The 27,261-nt window shown below is 38.9% G+C and overlaps 1 protein-coding gene across 2 annotated transcripts in view; it reads right to left on the bottom strand.

The window, feature by feature from the left end:
• Nucleotides 1–7,154, bottom strand: part of FAM117B (family with sequence similarity 117 member B) — a 65,003-nt gene extending 57,849 nt beyond the window's left edge. The window contains exon 1 of one of the 2 annotated variants that reach the window (XM_019726839.2): nucleotides 6,357–7,154. In XM_019726839.2, coding sequence (XP_019582398.2) covers nucleotides 6,357–6,960 — 604 coding nt within the window. In that variant the 5' untranslated portion in view covers nucleotides 6,961–7,154. The remainder of the gene's footprint in view (nucleotides 1–6,356) is intronic. The other variant, XM_074340330.1, reaches the window with a different exon arrangement.
• Between the last annotated feature and the right edge of the window lie 20,107 nt (nucleotides 7,155–27,261).

Below are 27,261 nucleotides of genomic sequence, written 5' to 3'. Positions count from 1 at the left end.
TGTTGTACCCTGGAGGGGGCTGTCAATTTCCTAGGCTACCTCTCCTACCTCAGTACCATCTCTCAAAAAATTACTGAAGGTTATATGCTCCAGCAAAACAAGATCCAGAGATCACAGAGTATCCAAAATAGAGGTGAAAGAATTCCCAGAGAAGTTTCAAAGTGATACTATACCAGAAACCTAGAGATCAATGAGCCAGTTTGAAATAGGATAGAAGACTCCAAAAGGGATATCTCCAACAAAAAAACAACAAAATACCTGATTTGTTTTAAAATATTTAAAAGAAAGGTTCTGTTACCAAAATTTGGAGGATGAGTTTGTTATATAGGTCTATAGAAAACAAAGTGACAAAAAAACAAAGCAATTTTAATTTCAAGGAGCACAAAAAGTTATAAAGGAAATGTAATTGTAGCATTCCACAAGGTTCTGCTGTAAACAGTATGTACATAGTCATAGTAATTTAAACAATAATGATTTAACCAGAAGAGTGCTACAACTATAAATGGGAAAACTGGGGAAGATGGCAATATAGGAGCTAAGTCTACGTTTTCCATAGCACATATATATGTATATGCATAGAAAGACTAATATATTACATAAAGCTGGGGAAAAAATCTTGAAGGAGTAGTACCAGCATGTTATTTAGAAATATGTAGGTAAACTCGAGGGAACCACGAAGAGTTGAAAGTGATACCTCTATGAAGCAGAAAGTGCAAGTGGAGAGAGATGTGGCAGACAAACATTTTATTTGATTATATGTTTAGTGCTCTTTGACATTTTAAATTACATACAAGAACTTTGATTAAAAAATTAAAGTTTAAAAATAAGACAAACATGCTATTTTTCTTCAAGTAGTTTAGAGATGAAAGTAGCTGACTTTCTCAATGTCCTTCCCTTCTATTGCGGAGTTATCTATCATCTTAACCCACCCTTACCTCCTTCCCATCCTCAGAGAAAGAAGTGTCCTTAATAGTTGCTGAGATTTCCAGACAATACCATGTGCTGGATACCACTTCCTCCCACATTTTCCATGACTTTGCTCCATCCACTATTTCCATCTTCTCTTGAACTTGCCATCATCTTTCATTCTCCTGTAAATCTTTTCCCCAAACCTATAAAGCATGCTTAGGTTTTCCCCATCCTATAAACAAATGAACCTTAGCTCAATAATTCATCCTGTTTTGTCACTTTCCTTCCTTTCAGTCACCTAAGACTAATTTATAATCCATAAGAGTAATTTATAATCATTACCTCTACCTCCTGACCCACCACTTTAATCCGATTTGTGCCACCAACATGCTACTCAAACTACTCTCTCTCAAGAGATCAACTGATCAAAATACCAAATTCAAAAGGCTCAGTCTACTTGTTCTCGTCACAGAATTTGAAAATCTTTAGCATCTATCTCCCCATTGAAATCTGCTCTTTCTTTGGCTTTCTCAACACTGTGCTACCATTTCTCCACCTATCACACATTCTCATGCTTCTTTCCTGGCTATTCTTTCTACCCTTAAAATGCTTGTTTTCTCCCAGAGTTCTATCTTCAGCATTCTCCCCATCATCTCATCCATCCTAGAGATTAGTCATTTCAAGTACTGTTAAATGAATGTTTATTGAATTGAAATCAATGAGTCCCAATTTTTTGCCCCCAGTTCAAACTGTACCTCTGAGTTCTAAAACTGTATTTCCCAAAATCTAGAAAATTACCTGGATTTCCTGACAGCACATACTAAAGTTGTCTAGAACTGAGTTCATTTTCTCTTCCTAAACTTGCATTCCCTGTGTTGCTTATGTACCACCAAACTACTATCTTCAACTCCCCTTTCTCAAACCCTGAATCCAACAGTTGACCATATCAAAGTCGCCTCAATCTCTTTTCCTTGCCATTCCCACCGCCATTGCACCTAAATTCAGGTATCCAATGCCTTTGTAAGTTACTTTCCTACAGTCTCTCCTATCTCAAATTCATAATCTACTCATCCTAAGTATTTATAAACTCTATGAATTCTAAGAATGCGAATTCTTATAACGAATTAACTTTTAATGCCTAAACAATTGGATGATTAGGATGATAAAGATGATATGAAAATAGCTAACAATGAGAGATTCCTATACCCACAGGAAGATTACAAGGATTTTATCCTTTTAACAATCCTCTATTATAGGTACTAGTAGTTACTATTCCCTTTGTAGAGGTGCAGTGAACTTGCCTGAAGTTAAACAGCCACTAAGTAAGTGGTAATGCCAAGATCTGAATCCTGGCAGTCTGGCTCAAGAGCTATCAACCATGGAATACATTCTATTCAAGGCCATTGTGATAACTTACCTTTCTTCTTTTTCCTACTGCCCCTCTTCTCCCCAACATGCTATACTCTACATTTTAAGACATATAGGACTGAATACGATATATTGTTACACCTCCATGATCCAACTATAAAGTTCTGCTCCTCCCTTTCCAACCCAAATCAAAAGCCATCTCCTCTGCCAGAACTTCTACACCCATCCTATATAGAATTATTCACTCTTTATGAGCCTATCATATTATATACTTATGTACCTGTCTTACGTGGCTGCTCTGTGAGTCAGTTCCCTGCTTCTTTTACATTTCTGTATTGAACACAGAGTAATCAAAGCTTACAGAATTGAACTTAATTAAATGTAAATTCTGCTAGCCAAAATGTTGAATTAATAGTAAGGTTCTACTTTACTTCATCTTCAAATATAAAATGCATACATTACAAACCAAAAGGATTCCTTGAAGGTGTGAATTTAGCAGCAATCCTCCGAATGCTGGAGAAACACTGAATTCTTAAAGCTGTGTACTTCACAAAGTACTAAAAAGTAGAAATCTAAGATGCCACAAATATGAAGTTCTGGTACTCTATTCCTGATTGTTAGTCCAAAGAAGGCCATCTCTTTTTGCTGCTCTTGCCACTTCCCCTACCCCAATAAACAACCAAATTCATACACAACATGATACATCCAAAGTAAGGGGGAAATTAGCATAAACACAACTTGCTATCTACATATCAGCCACACTACAAAAAAATAACTGATACATATTAATGCCCTTTCTCTAATGAGGAGTTTTCAAATATTTCCCTTTGGTGCTTTTAGAGACTGTTTTTTTAAATTTAGAGCACAAGAAAATCACAGTGGAGTGGAGTGAGACTTTCAAAGTCTGTACTAGGACCTGGGAACCTGCATTTTTAGCAAGGACACTAAGTGATTATGATACAGATGAACTACAGACCACACTTAGAGAAACAGTTCTAGGTGTTCCCGGGCAACGTTCTCTCCAATGTCAAATGCCATACAACCACGAAAACTAAGCCTACAATTATGTTATAGTCACTAAAACTAGAAGCAAAACCAAAATGATACACAATAGCTAATTTTTATACTAAGGTACTGTGCTGAGTATTTTTCAGTTTTCTTTCATGCAATCCTTACCACCATATGAAGTAGATATGAGGTATATAGATGAAAGTTAAGGGTCAGGAAGTTATTCACTTCCCCATATCACATGGCTTCTAAGTGGTGGAACACAGCCATTAAACCCACACTGTCTACTCAAAGCCTCTTCTCCTAGCCTGCTAATGCCACCTCTCCTTTTACAATATATCTATCTGATAATTTATGAAGACAAACTCAGGTAAAAAGAGGGAAGGCACAAAAACAAACCTCACCTTCTTCACCATTTTATCTAGTTATCACTGTTGCCTAGCTACCTTCTCTAAGCATGTCTTAGTTCCTAATGACAAACCACTTTGCCATGGAAACAACAGGCACTGAACGTGGGAAGTTTGAAATATCTGTCAGGGATGGATGCTTGGATTACCTTATAGTAGTCAAGAGAAGTAAGTTCTGGATCAGCTCTAATCCTGGGGGAACAAAGCAACTGGGTCGGGATCCAGCAGAATAGGGAAGACCCTCTAAAGATCCTGCGACCTTATTAGACTCAGGTACTCTTCGGATACTGGATCCCTAAAAAAGGTTATGACATCCAGTTCATCCAATAGACACCCAGAAGCTGGCAGCCTAATAAACATGAGGTTTACAGAACTAACATAAGGTAGACACTTCCCCTCTACCAGTAAGGATTTCTACATTTCATTGAGGGTGCAAACTAGTAGTAGTAATCTCTCTTTAATCAAAAAGGGAGTCTAACAATTGAAAAGACTCTCCTTTTTTCTTTTTCTCTCCTTCCAGTCTGAGAAAACAGCAAATAGTCTGGTTTGTGCTATGAAGGAAGATTCAAAATCCGAAAACATTTTGTCCCACTCTGCATGGAAGTTCACTGTAGTGAAACAAGAATTAAGTTATGCTAAAGTGGATGTCTTAACTTAATAACCAAGAATTATTAAATTATGAAGTGGATGTCTTGATAGCTTCCTGGGAAGGAAGCTATCAAGACATCCACTTCAGCATAACTTAATAATAGGCAGGATCCCTTTTCACACCTAGTAGTTGAGAGTGCTGCCTAGAGGAAAGAGTTTTTATTTTTCTGGAGATTTTTTTTTTTTTTTTTGGGGGGGGGGAATGGAGATAACAAGAATGTTCATTTTACAGCATGAATACTCTATGGAATGACAGATCTGGGGGAAGGGAGCTTTGAGAAACATGAAAAGTGGGCACATCAGGAGCCCAAGATCCCAGGAAATACAGCCCTTCTAGAGATCAGAAAAAATTGTTATCAGAATGGAGTAACCACCTCCTACCTACATCTCTACTGCCCACTAAAGCAGCTGTCCTACCTACCACACTATGCCAGCTCCAGAAGGTTGAAGGTAAATTGCAGCAATTACCTTCACCAAATATCTCTAAGAGTTGCTTCAAAAACTAAGCACACGTAATTTTGGTGTGTTATGTATTTCCCAGGTTTTATCTCACACATCATAAAGTTATCTCCTTGATAAAATATAAAGGACATGGTTTTGGAGTACCACCCAGCAAAACTCAAGTATCAACTCTATCACCTGTTACTTAACATCTCTAAAACCTATTGTGAGAATCAAAATGAGATCTTGTAGGTAAATCACCCACCACGTGGCAGGAGCTCAGTGATAGCTATTATTTGAGGGAAGAGGGGGGTTCTAGTACTTCTAACAAAGTTTTAAAAAAGCATTTTGCATTTTCAAAAGGTTTAAAACTGTCCTCTTGCTCTAATTAGAAAATACTATTGATCATTTTTCAGGATAATTTTCCATTTTCAGGATAACTTTCCAAAAAAGTTTCCATTGTCTAAATTCTTTGACAAAATACATAGAAAAACTCATCCTATTCCCTGCATTTCTGAATGAACTCTTGAACCACTTCATCTGTTTATTTGGTTAGGAAATACTGTACTGTTTCCTGAAATTCCCAGCCATTCTGCCTGAAAGATTTTAACAGAAATTCCCCAGACAGGGAAAGACAAAGTTATATATTGTCAGTATTTATACATAAGCTAAAAACCACCCATATCTTCCTTCACTAGACTCTAACAGGAGAGCGATCAGATGATAAATTTTATCTCTTTCCATTTCCACAATTTGAATCTCTTTTGAGCTATTCTTTATGAATGACTCCAGTGGAACCCAACAGCGCCATTCAGGACCTTTCCCAAAAAAGCTCCCAGATATAGAGATAAAACAATTTTGGGGTTCCTGAAGTAATAAGAGACAAACTTTGGATTTTGGTTTTCAAAAAAACAAATGAATGGCTTTACATCCTAAACACAAAATCAGTGTATCAGAAATACACCAAGACCCTCAGACAAAGCACATAAACTCTCTCTAAAGGAATCTCGCTTAATATACTTCTCACTTCTTGCTATCCACTTATCAAGTCTTAGGAAATGCTAATACCGTACGCTCCCAGGCTCACGTCTCTTCAGGGATCCAAATAAGCTATGCTGACGTATTCAGTCCCTCAAATCTGGAACTGTTTTGTGGAACAGAAATACTTAGCAGCAGACAGTGCTATACTAAATTAACCATGTCACTAAAACAAAGTGACAAACCACTCCTAGTCTCACCACCAAATGAGGGTAAGCAGTAACCAGCACGCGGCCAGAAAATCCCACGTTTATCATTAACACTTATCAGCCAAAGAACAAGGTTAGCGGCTGCACCTCCACTGCAAGAACAGGCGCGGAGCCGGCTGAGAAATGAATGAGACCGGCGGGGAGATACCGAGGCGGGCACGAGGCTGGCCCGGGGGAGGCGGGGCTGCACCACTCGGGCCCCGCCCCCAGCCCTACCCCGGCCACCGCGGTTCGGCGGCAGCGCCGCAATCCCCGCGCGGTAGCAACGCACGCGCGGGACCCCTTCCCAATACCGCCTTCCCCTCGCAGCGCGGCCCCCAGCACGTACCTGCTTTGCAAACGGGGGCGCTCGGGCTCCTCCTCTCCGGAGAGCATCGGCTCTGCTCCGGGGACCTCCTCCGGTGCCGGACGCGGGCTGGGGGTGGGGCCACGCTCACCTCGCCAGTCCACAGGTGGGTGGGCGACGAGCAAGGCGAAGACACGGTGCCCAGCAGCGGCGGCGGGGGCTGCGGCCGCGGGGGGCTCCCGCGAGCCCCGGCCGCGGCGCCGCGCGTGGGGCTGGTGCCTCGCGTGGAGGTCGCGGACGCGCCCGTCTGCGTGGCCACCGTGGGGCTGGTGCGCGCGGCCGCACCCCCGCTGCCGCGCGTGGGGCTCGTGCTGCGTGAGGCTGTGCGCGGGCCCCCTCCACTGCTGCCGCCGCCGCCTGAGGGGCCTGGGGCGCCGCCACAGCAGCCGCTGTTGTTGTTGCCGCCGCCGCTGCCGCCGTTGTTCCGCGTGGGGCTGCCATGTTGCTGCTGCTGCTTCAGCTGGAACGGAACCGTCGCCCTCATGGGCTGCAGGCGGCTCCCGGCTCCTCCGGGCGTGCCGACCGCACCGCCCCCAAGGGAGCCGGCCGGCGTGGGAGACCCATTACGCCTCACCCGCTGGGACATATCGGTCCACCCTCCCTGGTGACTGAGCGAGACGGGGAGTTTTGTTGTTAGGTTGAAGGGATAGGATGCTGGAGGCCGAAGGGAAGGTCCCCACGACAGGGTGATGAGGCCGGAATCCGGGGGACGCCCGAGCCACGGCCGGCAGCAACGAGGTGGTGTAGCCGCTGCCGCCGCCGCTTCTCCTCATCAACAATAGTGTCTCCTCCGTTTCCCCCGCCCCCGGCGAACGCCCATTGGTGCAGCGTCAGCCGCGCTCGAGCCGCTCCACCGCGCCCATTGGCTGCGAGCAGCTCGGGTCCCGGCCCCCGGGGCCTTAAGAGAGCCTCGGTTTGCGCGGAGACCGTCTGCTCTTTAAAGAGAAAGAGACCCGCCCCTCGGGGGAGGGGGAGCGGAGGAAACAGGCCGTGTGTATGTGTAATGGATGCGCGCGCGTGTAAGTGTGTGTGTGTATACACGTGAGTACGCGCGTTCTTAGCCAAGGCCGTATTTCCCTCCCTACTGCGGGGTGCCCTGGGTACTCAGACTGTGGAATATTGCCGAAGGGAATGTCCTGAATCATAGCGGTCCCCAGGGATGTCTTAAGTCTTACACTCATAACTCATTTCCTTACCTCAGTATTCACTGACAGAAGCCATGAACGTACCGGTACGTCTTTTTGGCTTTTTATTTCTTCATCTTGTTGTGTCCTAATTACATCAATGTTTGGGCAGAGCGCAAAGGAGAAGAAATTTAATTAATCTTACTGGCATTTCACACCTCGTCTCTTTTATTAAGCTCTACAAAGAGCCAAAACTCAGAAAGGTTAAAATTGCTTGTTAGAATGCAGTTTTAGATTGTATCTACAAAGTCCAGTTACCAAATGTTGTTACTGCCCTCCTGTATCTCAAGTAATCAAGAATATGTTTTAATCAGCTACTTCACAGTTCCATGATACCTTTGAAAAGATGTATGCTACCTTACAAATTTGTGAATGCCATAGTTTAGTGCCATAGTTTACAAAGGGCCTTATCTGCTCCTCACAATCATTATTTGAGACAAAACTGGACCAGCCATTCATATTTTTATCTAGTGGAGGAAACAGGGCTCTCTATTATGGGCAAGAACTCAGGAAGGCAGGCAGTAACAGTTCGTTCTGAAATAACCTTAGGGGCTCCTCATATAGACCAAAAATAAAAATAAAAAATGGTGGACCCTTATCCCACATACCTCTCAGGCTATCAACCTCCTGTCCATGACCTCTTTTCCCTTTACTACTTTATTAAATGAACATTCTAGACAGATTGCATCTTATAAAAAGTGGAAGGCACAGAGTGATTTGTTCTGGACCTGAAATTCTACTGGATCCCTGTGTATTCTGGTGGAAAGCCTTTGAAGACTTAGAAAAGAGATTCAGGTTCCCAGATATCCTACTTACTGTGTGGCTTTTTACAGGTCACTAGCTGTAAAATGCAGTTAAACAATGTCATCTTCATACAATTGTGAATATTAACTAAGGGTTAAATGAGAATGTGATATGTAGAGGGTACTCAACAGTTCCAGTCTCCATGTGATTCAGAGGTCCATATCTCTCCTTATCACCTACTCCTCCTCTCTCTCCCACCACAAAGAGAGGCCCCAAGCCCAGGAACTGCCTAGTGCTGTGAATAGACCTGACATCAGGACCCATCCTCATAACCTGGAGTGTTAACAAAAACAGCTTCTTACTAGACAGGACACACAGGAAACTGCCAACAAAATCCATACAGAGAGCTAAGGCTGGTCTTAAAACAATAGGTAAGGGAGGAGATAAGCCTTTAAGTAAGGATGTCATGGAAGCTGTATCTGGCACTTTGTCCTGCACAAAGTAGGAGCTCAATGTATATTTACTGAATTAAACCGCAGGAGTTCAGCAGGCCTATCGTCTTAGGTTTCCTGATCACTTTTGATGTTAGTAGAGACCTATTTGTTGGTGGCAAGAGACTTAATTTTTCTGAGCTAAAGTACTGATTTCAGCACAAAAGTTCATTAGATTAAAGAGTTAAAATGTCCTTGGCTCAATCCTGAGTTCATCCTTTGCTTCAAGTGATGTTTCCTATAGAAACTCAAACTCTACATTTCCAGAACATGCCTGTTTTTCATCTTATTTGACAGCTTACCTCACTCAATCAGTTTAGGGCTTAACTTTAAACAAATGACAGCACATCAACTGAAGCAGGTATTAACCATTTCAGCCTCCTCTGTACTAAAGGATATTTGTGATGACTTGTATTAGGTTGGTGCAAAAGTAATTGCGGTTTGAAAGGTTAAAAATAATTGCAAAAACCACAATTACTTTTGTACCAATCTAATAAATAAAACTTTGAAGATATGAAATCATCAGAGAATGTTTAAAAAATAAAACACTTGGATACCTTAGAATTCTTTGGTCTGGTTTTAAGATTTAATGGCAATGCATAAAAGCATCATTTACATGACTTCATTATCTGTTGTTGAAGATTCAGCATAATGTGCTTCAGGTTGATGTATTGGTTTTCAGTTTGCTAGTTTATCTCTGAAGAGAGTCCTTGTATTTCAGGGATCAATAGAGACATGTCTCCCTCTGATTTAACTTTGTTCTTCTTAGGATAGAATTCAAATTTCTCTCCAAGGTTGAAATGTGTCTATGAAGTTGAAGAAGCAATGTATTAGAATTGGTTTATCTGTATTTAAACTCCGGAAGACAAAATTGATAGGCTCATTTGCTTCTGTGCTTTTATAACTCCTGAAAATGATCTTGTTATGGTAAAGGAGGGTGGGTTTTTAGAAAAAGTTTATCTGTCTGTAGTTTTTTTCTTCCCACAGTTGTAGTAGAATCAGCCATATTCTTTTGTAAATCTCTAAAATATCATTGAATGGAACATTATACAGCTACAAAAATGATAATTATGAAGTCATGAATTCCTTTCATTTTAAAATGAAAAAAATTAATATTATGCATGTTACTGTACAAAACAACACGAGATTAAATCAAGCACAAGAGAAAATGATACAATCAAGAGAGAGGTACTTCATGGACTGTGTAGTTGCCTGACCACTGCACTGTATACCTGAAGCTGAAGCTGAATAATAATGACTGTAAACTATAATTTTATATATATATATGCACAGGGTGTGGAGTACAGCATAAGGAATAGAGTAACTGCTATATACGATGTCAGAAGGGCAGTAGATTGGGAGAGGGGGGTTATCACTTTGTGAGGGGTGTAAATGCCTAACTATTACATTGTTTTGTACACCTGAAACTAATAATAATTTTTTAAAAGAGTGGTAAAAATGAAATATATGAGGCTGCTGCCAGTGTAACACGGGATACTGTTTTGCAGCAAACATTTTTTTTTATACATAGAAAGAATACACTCTAAAATAACAATAGAAAGTATAATGTAGTAAATATAAAAACCGGTAACACAGTCGTTATTATCAAGAGTACACTGTATGTGCTATACAGGCATATGAGGTCAGACAATTAAATCCGCGACTCATCCTAGAAAAAGTGCTCCACACCTCATTGCTGAATATCACTACAGTCACCTTCGGAGTACTCCCCTTGGGAAGCTATGCACCGATACCAGCACCTAGTCCACCTTTCAAAGCAATTTTGGAACTCTTTTTCTGGAATGGTCATCAGAGCTGTCGTCCTATTACCCCTGATGTCCTGAATGTCATCAAAATGTCTTCCTTTCAATATTTCCTTTATCCTTGGGTAAAGAAAGAAGTCACTGGGGGTAAGATCAGGTGAGTAGGGAGGGTGTTCCAATACAGTTATTTGTTTACTGGCTAAAAACTCCCTCACAGACAGTGCCCTGTGTGCTGGTGCATTGTCGTGATGTAAGAGCCATGAATTGGTGAAAAGTCCAGGTCATCTAACTTTTTCACGCAGCCTTTTCAGCACTTCCAAATAGTAAACTTGGCTAACTGTCCAGTTGGTACAAATTCACAATGAATAATCCCTCTGATATCAAAAAAGGTTAGCAACATGGTTGCAACAAGTTCACATACTTAATTGTCAAACATCGTACCTCCGAGATATTTTGGTTTTGGGTTCCAGACATCACAATAAAGCGGGTATTGCAATAAAACAATGTATGCCTGTACTTGTATATGACTGGCAGAACAGTCGGTTTGTTTACACCAGGATTATCACAAACACGTGAGTAGGTTGCCCTCTGACCTTTCAATCACTATAATGTCACTAGGTGCTAGGAATTCTTCAGCTTCCTTATAATCTTATGGGAACATCATGGTTTTTTGGTCCGTTGTTGACCGAACCATCATTATGCAACGCATGACCCATAATGTAACCAATCTCCTACTGATAGACATTCAAGTTATTTTCAACTTTTTGATATAACACACAATAGTGTAATGATATCTTTACATTTACACTTCGAATTCTTTTAGAGTATTTAAAATTTAGTGTTGTATAAAAGCAATGTGTATACACAGATTAACAAATCGAATAGCTTTAGAAAGCTGATTTTCTTAAATAACCACTTGCTTCGTTTTCATTGTCCTTCACAAACCCTCCAAAGAATTGTTAAATCTCTCTGAAAATGATTAGTATTTTTTTGTTTTTTTGGTTTTTTTCCCTTAGGCACATCTGTTCTAGGACTTCTGCATTAGCTGTCAGCCCAGGGTTCCCCTTCACTTCTTCACTGTGCATACATCATGTTCCCTCTACCCAGGGTCTCCCATTTTTGTTTATTTGCTTGTTTACAACTATGTTTTGCAATAGTTTCCGGAGGGTGTATAGCAGATCAATTTTTTGAGACATTGCATGTTTGCAAATGTCTTCATTCCACCCTTAATGATTTGACTTAGAAAGAATGTTTCCTCAGTAATTTGAAGACATTACTCCACTGTCATTTGGCATTCAGTGTTGCTGTTGAGCAATCGTATGGCATTGTGACTTCTTATCCTTCATATATGATCTGGTTTTTTTTTTCAGGATCTTTTCTTTGTTAATGGTGTCCTGAAATTTCATTATGCTGTGCCTTATGTAGGGCTTTTTAAATTTTTTTATTTCCCAGGGATGGACACCAGATGTTTTTCAGATGGGAAAAAGTTATTATTCTTCTGTAATTTATTTCCCTTCACATACTAACCTTGCCCTCCCCGGAGAAAATGACACCTTTGGACTATAGACTGTATCGGCTAATTTCTGGTTTAGGTTTGGGCAATGTGAGATCAGATTGCAGGAAGAGAGCAGTCAGAGTATTTCTTTCTGCTGTATTCCTGATGCAGAGCCACATCTCTCAGACAGTAGTGTATCTTGCACTGGGGAGCCCTTCCTCCTCTACTCCAGTTCTACCTGGGCTCCATTTACACTGCCTCCTCCAACCTTGTCCCTTCAGCCCTGAGTATAACAGCTTCTCATTGTTGCTATCTGGACACTATACCACCTGCGTTTGTTCCCTTAATCTTTCCTGATTGTAATTCCATAAGAGTCACTTCGCAAAAATCTCTTTATCTGAACCATGTGGGGTGAACTGTGTTTGCTGTTGGGACTCCACCTGATACAGTCTGTTCTCTCTCTCTCTCTCTCTCTCTCTCTCTCTCTCTCTCTCTCTCTCTTCATTTTTCAAAAAATATTGAGCTTCTTGGACTAACCCTCTAACTTTTTCTGTTACCCATTTCTATATCATCTCTTGGATCTTCCTCCTGGGAAATTTCTTTGTCTTCATCTTCTAACCCCTCTATGAATTGCTTATTTCAGCAATCATATTTTTCATTTCCAAGAGCTCCCTTTATTCTCTGATCATTTGTTTTTATTTTAGCATTCCATTGTTGTTTATTCATATTTCATGGATCTAATTTATTTATCTTCCTGTATTGTCTTTGTTTTCCCAAAATTCTTTTGTTTTGGTGTCTGCCTTTCATGATGGAGACATTCCTCAAATGTCAAGTGACTTTCACTTAATAGCTGATTGTTAGCTCTGCGTACTCAAGTGTTGCTTGTCCCTTGGTGGGCTTTACTTTGGGGTCATTGAGCAGGAATCCACCTGCTTCATTGTAGGCCCCCGAATGTGATTTCTCTTGTGCTGTTAAATTTTTCCAGAAGAGAATCCACCAACCTCTTGTCTGGCATTCTTGAAGCCAAGTGCAGGAATTAAACTGAGCATCTTCAAATTCAGAATAAACTTTCATTAATGGGAATATTTTTAATGGGAAGAAATTCCTTGAATGAAATTGTGGTATCCAAGAGTATGCATTTCAAAATTTGATGGAGGCCAATGCAATTTTGGAAGGTTCCAAAGAAAAATGCTTAATATGGTTTAAAAGAACAAAGCAAATGCATTTTATAAGTTTTAAATGTCATCAGAACTTAATAAGGTGCTTTCCTTATGGAATTAATGTTCCAAGAGGTAAAAGAGACTAAAATAAATTCTTCTTTTCCACAGGTCCTACTTAGCTTCAGAATTGGTGCTAACGTAAGTTATTTAAAATATTAAATTTCTCATCTTTCAAGAAAACAAAATTAGATTCCCTAAAAATGCCATTTGATTGATATTGAAGCAGAGGCAAAAATGTCAATTGCAGTAGAGGCAAAAATGGAAACCTATAAAGAGGTGCTTGGTCTTATCTATCTATAAGGACCTAAGGAAGTAGCAGCTAAAAATAGTTGCTTAAACCGGATGATTTTTGGTAACTGATATTTGAGTTTATGACAACTGTGGGAGATCAATCTCAGGGTGGTGATTGCTCTGTAGGTTATGAGAATAATTAGGTTATGAGAATAATTAGGGCTAAAAACTATTCAACCATACTCCAGAGAGAGGCATTCCACAGAACATGAGGATAAGTTACTTCTAGACTACCTAAAGTATATCCTGGTTATAACTAAACTGTAGGATCTAGATCTATGCTAATCAAAGTAGGCTTTGCCTTTTTTCAAACTTGCTGATCATCTTACCCCATAAGCTTGCTCCATATTTTGTGCTAAATCCCTCACTACATAGCAGACAGTATGAAACTCTTCATAAACTCTACTCCAGAAAGGCAAAGTCTCAACCAGAAATAGACATTTCCCTTCCAAAATGATTGTAAGGAAATCTTTAAGTTTTCTGACTTTACGGTGACAGCTTGACAGAGATAAATGAGGATGGGTACATGAAATATTCCTTGCCCTTTCAAATTCTGTAACAACCACTCAACATGAACTCACAGATACCAGTTGTTGCTGTGTAATAGCAATCCCTTTACCATTGCTGAACTGGAGCTGGATTTCTTAACAGAGGGAAACAGAAGAGAGAAAATACATGCAATCTACATTGTACCTTATCATTCTTTCTTACCTATCCTTCTACTCTGTAGATGTAGTTGAATTTTCCTCAAAGAAATACAGTTAAATGCTGTCTATTGGCAAATCCAAGCACTGGTTCATAGTCAACAAAATTTAAGCTCCTGCTATATACTAGATACTGTGTTCTATACAGATACCATTGTCAATAAATATTTGTGAATGCATGATTTCAAGAGCACTAATATTACCAATGATTACTGCTCTCTTTTCTCAATATCACTTACCCATGCCAGAATAGAGAGTGAATTCAAAGGGCAGAGTGTCAAATCACTACTTCATGTTACACACAGTGAGAAGTAGCTTAGCCCCCAGTTATGTGTCTCTGGTAAGTTGGGAGAATTAGCTGAGACGTGGTACCTTGTGAGATGACTTAGGCAGCTCAGATGTGGATAAACTTAACCATTTACCCCTCCCAGGTAGTGAAAGCATAGGCCTGCCCAGACTTGGTATCCAGAAAACTAAAATAAGACTCCTTGGTTGACTCAGCTCCTAAATAGTCATTACACACGGAGCACAAAGACTTCTTAGCGATCTCTCTGGGGGAAAAAGACTTCAGATGACTAGCAGCTCTTTGACCTGTATTTGTAGGTCAAATGACAATCACCTATCATGTTATTGTTTTTTATATATTTTTAAAGCAATGTCCTTTTAAAATCTTTCCTACCAACTCCATTTTAAGTACATACCATTCTGAAGGAGACTTGCAGAATAGAGTGCTTCTCAATACATGCATAGTCTATTAATAGTAAGCATGAAAAAGAAGAAACCAAAAGGGAATTTAAATTCATGCTCAATATATAAGTTGATAAAATGGTGATCCTACTCTTCCCTGCCTACAACCAAGAGGCTCCACACTAACCAAAGTCTAAGCTTCCCTCCTTTCCCCTCACTTCTGGCATGATTTTTCTTCAGTGCTCTCTGTGACTGGCATTTTAGTTAATTCTTAGGAACTCTCACCCGTTTCTCATCACTTCCCTCAGTGTGATTCTACTGAACCCTAAATCTTCTGTAATCCAAGAGCAAGGGACTTGTGAGTGGTAAATAACCTTAAACTAAATGTCTCCTTTTTCTTATTCTGGGAATGATATCATTATTCTTCCAGGGTTCCAGATTCTAAAACATAGGATGATAATAACAATTTTATTGATAGTTACCATTTATTGAACATTCACTATGTGTCAGCCTCGAGGCCAAGTACTGTACACACTACAACACACTTATATTTTACAACTCTACACACAGGTACTACTATCCGCATTTTTGTGGATAAAGGAAAGGAGGGGTAATTTTAAGTGTATTTTCCAGGAACGTATAGCTAGTAAGTGCCATAGGCGGGATGAAGTCCCAGGGAGTCTGAATCTAAAGATCATACTCTCAGCCACCGCACTAGGATAATTTTCTTCCTAACTTTGACTTCAGAGACACAGTCTAGCATAGCAGTTAAATGGCTTTGGAGCCAGAGTTCTTGAGTTCAAATTCCAGTTCTCACTTATACTAGCATGACCTGGAGCAAGTCATTTATTTCTTCTCATACAGTTCTGCTGAGATTTGAACACATAAATTCATGTAACAAGCTCTCTATGTGACCAGCACATAGAAAGCACTCAGTGAACGTTAGCTGTTATTGTCCAAGCCTTGGTCACGCCCTGTTAAGTGATTCCATCTAATCCTTCCAGGTCATCTCCACGTCATTTTCACAACTGCAGCTTTAAAAGGGCCCTACCACTAACTTTTCTATATTAGTTTATATATAGCAGGAAGATTAATCTTCCTCAGTTTCATACATCATTTCCATGCTCAAGAACCTCCAGTGGCTCCCTATCACAAATTTTATCAGATCCAAATTCCTCAGTTTAGCCTCCAGGTGTATTTCTACAAATTCCCTTGTTAGGCTTCCTCATTCCCTCTCTACTCAAGCCCTTTTCACATAGCTTGCCATGTGATTTCTTCGTTTGCATTTTTTGTGTTCTCAGGAATATGATTCAGTGGGTTTTATCATTTAAACCCTTTGTAAAATTGTGCCTGGGCTCTCTAGGTAAGTATGTTAATATATTCAATTAAATTTGCAGTGACTATTCTTCTAAGAAGGCTTTTCTGATTAACTCCACCCAAGCCTGATCCTGCCAATTAACTCCTAAACATTTCTGGAAATACTTTGCATTATGTTAATTTGTACTTGTTTGTGTAGTACTTAGTGTTTTTATGCATTCAAGTCTTGTCTCAGCAAATTTTTAGTCCTCAAGGCCAGAGATCATGGTTTTTCTTCCTTCTCAATGCTGTTGAGTAATTGATGGTGTGAAACTCAATGCAAAAGAAAGTTCTGTTAGAGGCAAACAAAGTAATGTGGCACTGGGCCTTATGTTCCTTTAAGTGCAGGTAACAAATACCTTCGCATTCTACAGCTTTCCACATCAAGGTAATTTTCATAATAAGGCAAGCCACTTGCCTCTGACAAATAGGGCATCCTTTCAACAGCAGCCAGAAAGCTGATCTCTTGATTCTCCATTCCTGGGCGTGTAGGCATGTAAGCAGAAGGCGGCAAGGGATAGGCTGCCATAACATGTCTAGAGGCCTTTGCTGTGATAACACAAAGTCAGTAACCCTACAGTGGGGAACGGAGTCAGGTTGCAACTAACTCCATGTCACCTGCTACAGCAGTCAGCACCCTGGCAGCTTCCCTTTCCTCTACTTAGAGAAAATGTTCCCCCTTTCAGGCACCTCCCTGGATCCCTGCTCCGAAGGAGACTCTACACCCTCCCCATTTCCACAAGAAGCAAAAGAAGATAGGATCCATGAATACTGTCCAACTCCAGATGAGTGATAGAGAGAAGGGAGGAGGGCTAGAGGTTTTCAAAGTAACACTTGAAATGGGACCCAAAGGAACTGAGTCATAGATCACCTTTAACCATCATGCCAATTACTTCTTTGGTAGAATGACAAAAGGAAGATAATAACTGAAACCACTGAAATGAAAACTCAATCATCCCAGTACATCAAGCAGAGCAAAGAAGGCTTGTCAACATTCACACAAAAATGTAAGGGTGCTCAAATTCCATGAGGCTTAGGTGTGGCTTTTACTTTAAAGGTGGAAAATTTTTTTTTAATTCTTCATAATTCAGAATTAGAAACAGGTAGAATGATGGGATTTTAGAGATCATGTGGTCTACGTTCCGTATTTTATAAATGAGGAACTGAGATCCAAAGAGGAAAATTAACTGCCAAGCCCACAGGAGTGGTGAGAGAGCCAAGATGAGAGCTCGGGTCTTCTCATGCTCCAGTGCAAAGTACATCCACTGAGCAGTAAAGACATCTGTGCCTGGGCGAGGCTCTCACATTCAAGCATTCTACCAGAAAACATGCGTAAACACAATACATCTCTAGAAAGATAAAGTTCCAAACCCACCATGCTGGGCCACAACGCAGCATGGTTTTGTTAAAAAGTTCCAAGTTCTCTGATTTGCAAGTGAAGGAAATAATGTGAAAAAAAGAGAAAAAGAAGAAAGAGGGAAAAAAACAAAAACCCAGTATAACCTAAAACAAAAGAAGTTTTCTTAGTGGCTTAGTGTTGTTCAGAAGCAAAGTGGAACCGAGGAGGGCCCGAATTCTCCTGGCTCCATCTCTAACACTAACTAGCTTTGAAAAGTTATTTAATATTTCTGGGTCTCAGTTTCCCATGTGCAAAATGAAGGCATTCTACAGCAAATTATTTCTAAGGTCTCTTTCCTCTCTATTATTTTAGAATAGTATTCAAGCCTTGTGACACTAATAGAATTTTATCACATCCAAGATTTGTAATACAAAAATATATATAAAATGAGGGTGGTGGACAAGTAGGTGGTTAATTGTGAATTCAACTAAATGGATATTATTATGTGCCTGCTCTATGTCAGGTCTAGGACTCTCAAGACAAAGAAAATGTGGCCCTACCATGGTTCCCCGAAAATAAGACCTAGCTGGACAATCAGCTCTAATGAATTTTTTGGAGCAAAAATTAATATAAGACCCGGTCTTATTTTACTGTAATATAGGACCGGGTCTTTAATATAATATAACATAAAATAACATAACATAACACCAGGTCTTAAATTAATTTTTGCTCCAAAAGATACATTAGAGCTGATTGTCCGGCTAGGTCTTATTTTGGGGGACACACGGTAGCTCTGGAGAAGCTAGCAGTCAGCCTAGAGGAAAGAACTATAAGCCTCAGTATTCACAGATAATCTCTTATCTAAGTACTATCCTGTCTGACCAAAGATCAAACAAGAAGGGTTTTGCCAGAGGCACCTTGGCAGGCAACTTCCTGGTTTATTTTCCCTTCTTACATCTCCACCAACTCCCAAGTATTACAAGTAATAAGGGCTAACTGGTCCCTGCAAGAACCCACTTGAACAACATTCCTAATTCATGCGTCTGGCCAGAAGCATGATAGGTCAGACACGGTAATAGCTGTTTACTGAGAGTACTGTAAATAATAGATGTAAATAGTCATTAACCCAAATTTTATCCTGGATCAAAGCAAAATGCTAAGAATTTGCAGTGCATGCCCATTACTCTGCTCTGAAAATGGACAAATCAATGTAAGCATCTCTGTTGGAGAAACTGAGGGAAAGAAGTAGTCTATGAAATATGTGCCTCTGTACATGTCTGAAAAGATCAGAGGGGTGAAGCCTTTGTTCAGCAGGAAGGGGGTATGTGAGCTGTTGGGTAACCAAGGGAAACCTTTGAAGGTATGAACAGACAGAGAATCAGGAAGAACAGCTTTGGGTTTAACTTTGGCAGAATTGTGCACAATCTGTCTGCCTCTGTGTGTGTAGGTATGAATGTTCCTTGTATGTGTGTATGCACATGGATACCTCTACTTTCAATACTTTTCCTCATTTCAGAATAATTTTCTTTGAAGCAATGGCAATAATGTCTTTGTTTCAAGGATGTGTACATTTCATTTAACACCAGGTTAGTGTGTTATCCTAAATGCACTGTCCTAGCCCCGTTTAGAAATAAAGGCACCATAAGCAAATAAGAGAGAGAGAGAGAGAGAGAGAGAGAGAGAGAGAGAAAGAAACCTGCTGTGAGCCAATGACTGATGACCAACGACCATCAACCAACTGGGGGGGGGGGGGCAAGGCTCATAATACCACCATGGGCCAGGGAGCTGTGCCCTACACAACTAGACTGAGAAACAATGGCTTGAACCGGAGTGGGGGATGAGATGGGAGAAAGGGGGAAAAAAGGAAAAAGAAAGATGTGCCTCTGAAGAGCATTCTGAATTCTAGAGGTATTCTCAAGACTTGTCAGAGGTGTAAGAAAGGTGCTTAATGCAAGATACCCTCTCCATCATAAGACTAAATTTTCAAGTCCTGCTATTGTTGTATACTACCTCCATATATATGTAGGTATAGTGATGCGAAATCTGTCACTACCCCGCCTACCAACCAGGGGAGTAGCTGCAATCCAGTTCACCAAACAACAATTGCAACGACCACGTAGGTATGTTATGCAAAGTGAAAGCTTAATATGTGGAGACAAGTGCAGCAACCACCTTGAATTACTTTATTTTGTCTTTTTTTTTTTAAGTGTTGTCCTTTCATGCAAACAGCACATAGTGTGTGCATAAATGACCCTAGCTACAGAAATGCGGGGGAGGGGAAAAAGGGCACGTCTAGAAGAAAATAATTGGAGTGGTAGGCCCAGCTTCTGAAGAAATATCAGACGTGAGAAGAAAAATGCCTGCAGTCACTTTTCCCATGAATGAGACATGGTGAGAGGGCGCATGAACAGGCACCTTCTGCCTCCTAAGCTAGAAAACACAGAGACCAGGATTCTGCACATATCTACCCTCCTCTCTTTTTGTGACCCCATCCCATTAAATTTTTTTTCTCTACAAATTTGAAAACAGAGTTCAGTGCTTGTTGGATTATAAGCCCTAAACCAATATGAGTCATTTAGTCATAATGCCACTGGCTTCAGCAATGTCTTCTGATTAAGCAAAAACCTATCCAAACAGCATCTAATAATAATAACAATAACAATAATAATATATTGAGCATTTCATTGCACATTAAATGAGCAGGCCACTATTATATAGGGCAAATAGAAAAAGTACAGAATACTGAATAAGCTTTCATATCCCACTGAAACTCATGGTAGGAGCAGGAAAGCAGAAATGGCTAAAGGAAAACTGTATGACGAGAGAACTGTTCTCTAACACCTGCTTTAGGCATAGGATAGATTTTCCCCTATTCTTTCTTGTTTGGGAGTGTTTATGTCATCAGAGCATTCTTTAAAAATATTGCACAAACTTATTGTGCAAAAAATTAAAATGTATAGTTAACCAATAAATAAGTAAATAGAAAGAAAACAAAGGAAAATCACCCATGTCATCCCCCAAATATAATTGCCATTAACTTTTCTAGCCATTTTTTCTGTGCATTTGCATATGTATTTCAAACATAAAAAGAACAAGAATCCTACTACACATATTATTTTGTAGCCTGTTCAACATACATCGTGAAATTCTTTCCATGTCTTATATATTTCTAGGGCTATTTTTAATGGCAGCAGTAAAAATTCGTACATGACCTAGAATGTATGGATATACCATTCTGTGAATACATCATAACTTAATTCCCAGTTCTTGGATGAGGTTATGTTATGGGCTGAATCATCTCCCCCTAAAATTTTTATGTTGAAGTCCTAAGCCACTGAGTCTCAAAATGTGACTGTATTTAGAGATTGGGTATTAAAGAGGTAATTAGGTTAAAATGAGGTCATTGGGGTGGGCCCTAATCCACTCTGATTGGTGTCCTTACAAAAGAGGAAATTTGGACACAGACATACACAGAGGAAAGACTATAAGAAAAGACTGGGAGAAGATAGCCATCTACAAACCAAGGAAAGGAGCCTCAGAAGAAACCAATCTTGCTGATGCTTTAATCTTGGATTTCTAGACTCCAGAACTATGAGAAATAAAATTCTGTTGTTTAAGCCACCCAGTTTGTGGTGCTTTGTTATGGCAGCCCTAGCAAACTAATGTGGCTGTTTCCAATGTTTTCTAATTAGGAACATCCTTGTATTTAACTCTCTGGGCACATGTCCAATTATTTTCTTGGAATACATTTCTAAACAAGGATTGTTGGGTCAAAGGGTGACTATCTTTTTACACTTCGGACATGTATTGTCAAATTGCCCCGGCCAAGGGTGTGGTTTCTAGATACTCCCAAGGCCACTAATCTTCCAGGTGCCAAAGATTTTTTTATAGGTTTTTCCTCTTTTTTCTAATTATGTGTTTTTTCAAATTTTCCATTAGTAATACATATAGCTTTTATAATAGTAAAATATGTTTATTGTAAAAAAGGGAAAAGAGAGCCTTATATAATATAAAAGATTTCTACATTTGACTGAATTAAAATGAAACTTACATGAACCAGTGGTTTGAAGAGACAAACCTGAAAGCTAATCATGAGAATGAGAAGACAAGCCACAAACTAAGAAGAAATTTATGGGGGGAAAAAAAATCTGAGAAAGAACTGTTATCTAAAACAACAAAGAACTCTTAAAACTCAACAATAAAAGAAACAAAACCAAAACTCAACAATAAGAAAACAAACAACCTAATTTAAAAATGGGCAAAAGACCTGAACAGACACCTTGCCAGAGGAGATATTCAGATGTCAAATAAGCATGTGAAAAGATGCTCAATATAGCATTACGGAATTACAAATTAATACAACAATGATAATTCTACTCTTAATTTTTTGAGGAACCTCCATTCTGTTTTCCATAGTCGCTGTACCAGTTTCCATTCTCACCAGCAGTATATGGGTTCCTTTACCTCCAAACCTCTCCAACACTTGTTATCACTGGTATCTCATTGTGGTTTTGATTTCCATTTCCCTAACACCTAGTGAAGTTGAGCATTTTTTTTCCATATATCTGTTGCCTGTTTGTATGTCTTCCTGGGAGAAGTGTCTGTTCAGCTCCTCCGCCCATTTTTTAATTGGATTATTTGGTTTTTCTGTTGTTGAGTTGAGTTCTCTATATATTTTGGATATTGGCCCATTATTGGAGGTATTGTTTGCAAGGATAATATCTTCTCCAGTTTGGCTGGTTGCCTCTGTTTTGTCGATGGTTTCTTTTGCTGTGCAGAAGCTTTTTAATTTGATATAGTCCCATTCATTTATATGACCCAGCAATCCCTCTTCTGGGTATCTACCCAAAAAAATCTAAAAATATTTATCTGTAAAGATATATGTACCCCTATCTTCATTGCAGCATTATGCAAGGTGGCCAAGACAGGGAAGCAACTGAAGTGTCCTTTGCTAGATGGTTGGATAAAGAAGATATGATACATATACAAAATGGAGTAATACTTGGCCATAAGAAAAGATGAAATACTGCCATTTGGAACAACATGGATGGATCTTGAGATTATCCTGCTAAGCGAAATAAGTCAGACACAAAAAGTTGAGAACCATATAATTTCACTCATATGTGGGATATAAAACTGAAAACAACATATGAACAAGACAAACATACAAACAAAAACTTACACACACAGACAATAGTTTAGTGGTTACCCAGGTAAGGGGAGAGGAGGGTAAAGGGGCTCACGTATATGGTGACGGAAGGAGATTTGACTTTGGGTGGTGAGCACACAATGCAATATATGGATGACGTATTATAGAATTGTACACTTGAAACCTATATAATTTTATTAATCAATGTCATCTCAATAAATTTAAAAAACAACAACGAGACACCACTGGACACCTATTAGAAAGGTGAAAGTCCAAAACACTGATAACACCAAATGCTGGCAATGATGTGGAACAGCATTCATTGCTGATGGGAATGCAAAATGGTACAGCCACTTTGGAAAAAGGTTGGCAGTTTCTTACAAACTGAACATACTCTTACCATATGACCCAGCAATTGTGCTCCTTTGTATTTACCCAAATGAATGAAAAACTTATGTCTACCCAAAAATCTGTACTTGGATGTTTATGGCAGTTTTGTTCAGAATTGCCTTTTAGGTAACCAAGAATTTAACCAAGGATAAACAAACTGTAATACATCCATAGAATGGAATAGTATTCAGTGTTAAAAAACAAATGAGCTATCAAGCCATGAAAAGACATAGAGGAAACTTAAATGCATATTCCTAATGAAAGAAACAATCTGAAAGGCTACATACTGTATAATTCCAACTATATGACATTCTGGGGAAAACAAAACTATGGACACAGTAAAAAAAATCAGAGATGACTAAGGGTTAGAAGGAGGGGAAAAAAGAGTAGGCAGAGCCCAGATGATTTTTAGGCCAGTGAAACTATTCTGTTTGATACTATAATGATGGATACATGTCATAATACATTTGTTGCAACCCAAAGAATGTACAAGAAGAGTGAACCCTAATGTAAACTATGGATTAGGGGTGATAATGATGTGTGAGTGTCAAGTCATCAGTGTTAACATATGTACCACTGTGGAACAGGATGTTGAGAGTGTAAGAGACTGTGTGTGGCAGAGGTGGGGTGTTGTGTCGGGGGCTGTGGGAGAATAAATATGGAAATTCTCTGTATTTTCCACTCAATTTTGCTGTGAACCTAAAAGTGCTATAAAAAATAAATTCTATTAAAAAACAAACAAAAACTCATGGAGAGATAGCATGTTGGATCAAGTCATTATTAAGAAACCTGTCCCCCACAAAACTTCCCATTTATGTAAGAGTCCATCATTCTCCTAGTTACACAAGCCAGAAACCTGGGCGTCATTCTTGACGACTTCCCTTACCTCACTCCTCGCATTCGTTCACTCCTATTGAAAACATATCTTAATATTCTTTCCATCACTGTTGCCACCTTTCGAGGCCAAGCAATCATTATCTTTCTCCAAGACCAGACATAGTCTAAAAGGTCTTCTGGCTTTTATCTTGCCACATTTCAATCTGTTCTCAACACAACAGCCAGAGTAATCTTTTGGAACATAAATGTATGTGATTCCACTGTTTAAAACTTGAATAGATTTTTTTCCCTGCACTTTGAATGAAAGCCCAATTCTTCAAAGCTGGTCAGGGGCTGCCTATCTTCCAACCCTAACTCACACCCCTCTCCCCTTTGCTCATCAAGCACCAAGAACATGAGCCTTCCTTCACCACTTTGCCTAACAGACTTCTTTTTAATCTCTGTCTCTGGATCATGTTTATTTCCTTCATAGACTTTGAATTTTGTCAGTTTTTATTTATTTACTTATTCTCTGTTGGTCTCCCCACAACCTGGAAGCTCCATGAGAACAGGAGTTCTTCTATCCTACCTAACATGGAATGCCAATACCTGAAATCATCCCTGGCATAGTAGGCAGTGGTGTACCAAGGGAGTAGTAACCCCAGCAATGAGGGGATGCGTTTAGAAACAGTAATATTAATAAAAACCAGCTAGGAGTTCGTCTGCTTTTTACCATTACCATGAGTCTTAAATTCTAAAAATACCTATGATAGAATACTCCTCCCTACCAAATTCTTTGGTTGGTTTAAATTCTGTAACAATTGTTGCTATTACTAATTTCACTAAGAAAAGCTTCAAATGAGCACAAATTTGTATTACTCATGCTTCAATAAACACTTTATTTACATTAAAGTTAACTGAGAGCATTTCCAGTTTATAGTAGGCTCTTGAGGCAGAGTCAGCTATACACAGGCATTTCACGAGTACATTCACAACAGTTTAGAATTGTTCTAGCTCATTTTGGGAGCAGTTTGTAGCTCAGACCCCTGTGTCAGCACATATTGAATTTAAACAGTAGATTCGAAATAAATGATAGCACATGATTGTAGAGATTAAGATACAAAATGATTTCTATTCTCTCCTCTATGTGACCATTTAAAGTTTCATTTGTGTTTAAGATATAAAACAGTGAAACAGAGTGCACACTGCAAGATATAACACTTGTGATTAGTGAGTATTTTAGTTCATACATGAAATATTTTACTGAATTTAAATATCTTTAAAAATGAAATTTATTCTTTTAAAATTGTTATTCTTGTTATTTTAATAAGCTAAAATATCATTATTCATCAACAGAATAATATATAGGCATATGTCTTCTCAAATGTAAAAAAATACATTAATGTCAATTAAAAATATCAATTCTTTCCTTTTTTGAACTGATATTTATTTTATTATTCTTATTAATGTCATGATTATATATATATATACACACACATATATATGTATACACACATGGTTCAATAAAACAAAATTTTCACCTTCACATTTTTTTCTGGCCATTATTGTTCATTTCATGATTCTCATTAAAAATAAATTAGTTATATAGAGAGAAGCTAAGAAATTATCTGTTCAAGGTTTTGAATTTGTTGATCACTTACATCATAGATTTGACAATGAGATGGTAGGTGATCAAAAAATATTTGTTGAATATATGAATTAGTCAATTTTAAAAGTCATTAATGTGTAAGGATTTAATCTCCCTCCAAATTAACCAACCTACATACTAACTAAAGACACCAATAATTTTATTTCCACCTGGTAAAACCTATATATTTATAGAAGATGTAAGACCAGGCAAATCAAATTTTTTCAAAAGGCAAAACATATCTATCCAGATTATGACAATGGAGACAAGGTTTGACCTAGACCACAGTAAAAAAGCAACAATTTTCAAATGACCCAAAAATTCTGTGAAGTAAAGCCACCCATTTTGGAAATGAAACCTCCTGAGTTTGCCAGACAAGGGTGTAGAATTGGTGAGGAGCATTGATATCTCCCACAGTTAGCTCCCTGGGAAAAGGTGGGAACAAATTTTTGGATTTTTGGTGTGTGTGTTTTTGTTTTTTTCCCAGCAAAAAACAGTAGGCAGCCTACTCAAACCAGCACTTCCTTTACCCTTGTGACTGTACCCTGCTAAGTTTCTAGGACAGTAAGTTCCCTGTGTTTGCCACTTCTAACTTCTGAATAACAATGTAAGTGAAATGGATTTTCCAACTGCTCTAGGGATCAAAGGGGTTCTGGGCTTTGAGCTTTATGAATTCTACTCACTGTTCCTGTTTTCTCAGTTTTAATGTCTGTTTCTCTGTCACACACACACACACACACACACACACACACACACACAGGCAAGGAAATAGTTTCCTAATCACAGCTACAAAGGGGCTTTGGGTGTTGACTTACACCCAAAGTGCTGCCAAGGGTGGAGCTTATCTGAAAAATTCAAGGAACTGTTTAATTATAAGGCGAGTACTTGCTTTGTCTGTTTTATAGTTAAAATGTAATCTTAAAAAATAAAGAGTCAGAGTCCAAAATCAACTTAATTATTTTGAAATCTATAAAAGAAGAAGATTAATAAGTACTATATTCTTTTCCTTTTTTAAATTGAGGAGTTCGTTTCCTTTCTATTTACCCTCTATCTGTTTGGGGTAGAGTTTATTTACTTAGGCTAGTAGAAATGAAGCCCTTTAAAATTTGCTTTTGGGTGGAGATTTATTAAGAAAGGTGCAGGAAAGACTAGTATAATTTTACACTAAAATTGGCAGTTTTTACATTGCTTCTATTTACATACAGTTTCTTTCTCACCCTCTCAATTTATTCAAGTTCATGTCAATTTGCATGATAAATGTGTTACTGAAAAGACTACTTGTACCAGAGGAGAGCCTATTTTTTAAAAAAACAAGTATTGATGATTCCTTTTACTTGAAGAATCATGTTCTATTCTATACAGCCAGGTTTTGAGGTAGCAGATTTGATTAAAGAGAGAGAGGCACATCAATATGCTATATAACAAAGCATACCTTTTGAATTCCAGACTGAATTTCACTAGAGTTTCGGTCTAGAAAAGCCAGTTTAGCAGAATTTGTCGCATCAATAAACTCACCAAAAATGAAAATTTAAGTTATCTATTGTACATTACAATTGAAGTTACTAAAGGTCTGATTTGGGCTCCCACAATTTAAGTGAAAAATCAGAGAA

Source organism: Rhinolophus sinicus, linkage group LG01 (genome assembly GCF_036562045.2).
Source record: "Rhinolophus sinicus isolate RSC01 linkage group LG01, ASM3656204v1, whole genome shotgun sequence".
NCBI lineage: Eukaryota > Metazoa > Chordata > Mammalia > Chiroptera > Rhinolophidae > Rhinolophus > Rhinolophus sinicus.
The sequence above is the reverse complement of the archived record's forward strand: the minus strand, read 5'-3'. Positions and strand labels throughout refer to the sequence as shown.